Here is a 1,295-nt window from a genome sequence, read left to right as displayed (position 1 = left end):
TGTGTGTGTTTCAGTGGATGGCGGCTGGTCGTCCTGGACTCCGTGGAGTGTGTGCTCTGTGACGTGTGGCGCTGGTCTGCAGTCACACTATCGCTTCTGTTCGGATCCGGAGCGAGCTGGGAACGGACTGCCCTGTGTGGGACCGGACCGAGAGGACAGAGTGTGCACTTCAACACCCTGCAGCCGTGAGTGAGAGAGATATATACAGTCAGACCTAAATTCATTCAGACACCTTCAACATGTCTCACATTATCAGTTTATTTGCTATAGTTTAGAAAATGGTAATAAAATATGACAAGAACTCAGAGTTAAACTGTGTCAGAGCAAACTCATCTTGATAATGTCAGATAACTTTGATTGAAAGGTATGTAATGAATTCGGTTGAATAGCTGTCAGCTGTTAAATTTATGTATACTATTAGATAATACCAATTTAGCTCAACCAATTACCAAGCAATGCTTAATTTTGTTCAGTCCGTCTGTGGTGTAAAAAGATCGCATTAGCAATTAAAGAAAAGCGCTTAAGCAAAACATGGTCAGGTCAAAGTGTCTGAATAATTTTTGGCTACAATTTTTTTTCAATTTTACTGGTAGTCCACTGTATGAAGAATTTCTGGTATAATATGTCACTGTTTACTTGATTTTGCTATCCTCACTTAACATAAATTAACTATATGTCCTGCACCCACTAGAAAAAATATCAAAAATTATAATAATAATATAATATAATATAATAATAATTAATTTTTATTTATATATACATACATACATATATATATATATATATATATATATATATATATATATATATATATATATATATATATATATATATATATATATATATATATATATATATATATATATATATATATATATATATATATATATATATATATATATATATATATATATATATATATATACACACACACACACACACACACAGATGCAACAAAAACTATAAGAGTATAAATCAAACCAAAAACAACAGTGATTTGCATGAACATGAAGACCGCTTTAAATGTCAGATTGGTTTGTGTTGTTGTGTCTGCAGGAGACGGAGGCTGGAGTGACTGGTCGTCCTGGACAGACTGCAGTAAGTCGTGTGGTGGAGGAGTGAAGAGCCGCAGACGGGACTGTGATCGACCCGTCAGAGGAGGAGACGGAGACTATTGTGAAGGACTGGGAACGGAAGTCATCCTGTGTAGCACACACCACTGTCCAGGTGTGTGTGTGTGTGTGTGTGTGTGTGTGTGTGTGTGTGTGTGTGTGTGTGTGTGTGTGTGTGTGTGT

General features: G+C 35.8%; 1 protein-coding gene across 1 annotated transcript in view; it reads left to right on the top strand.

Annotated features, from left to right (window-relative positions):
- sspo (SCO-spondin) overlaps positions 1-1,295 on the top strand; it is a 95,431-nt gene that overhangs the window by 56,102 nt on the left and 38,034 nt on the right. Inside the window, 2 exon segments of the mRNA XM_016458678.1 lie at positions 15-185; positions 1,057-1,227. Coding sequence (XP_016314164.1) covers positions 15-185; positions 1,057-1,227 — 342 coding nt within the window.

Source organism: Sinocyclocheilus anshuiensis, unplaced genomic scaffold, assembly GCF_001515605.1.
Source record: "Sinocyclocheilus anshuiensis isolate Anshui unplaced genomic scaffold, SAMN03320099.WGS_v1.1 scaffold415, whole genome shotgun sequence".
NCBI lineage: Eukaryota > Metazoa > Chordata > Actinopteri > Cypriniformes > Cyprinidae > Sinocyclocheilus > Sinocyclocheilus anshuiensis.
Note: the sequence above shows the minus strand (reverse complement) of the source record. Positions and strands in the feature narration are given on the sequence as shown.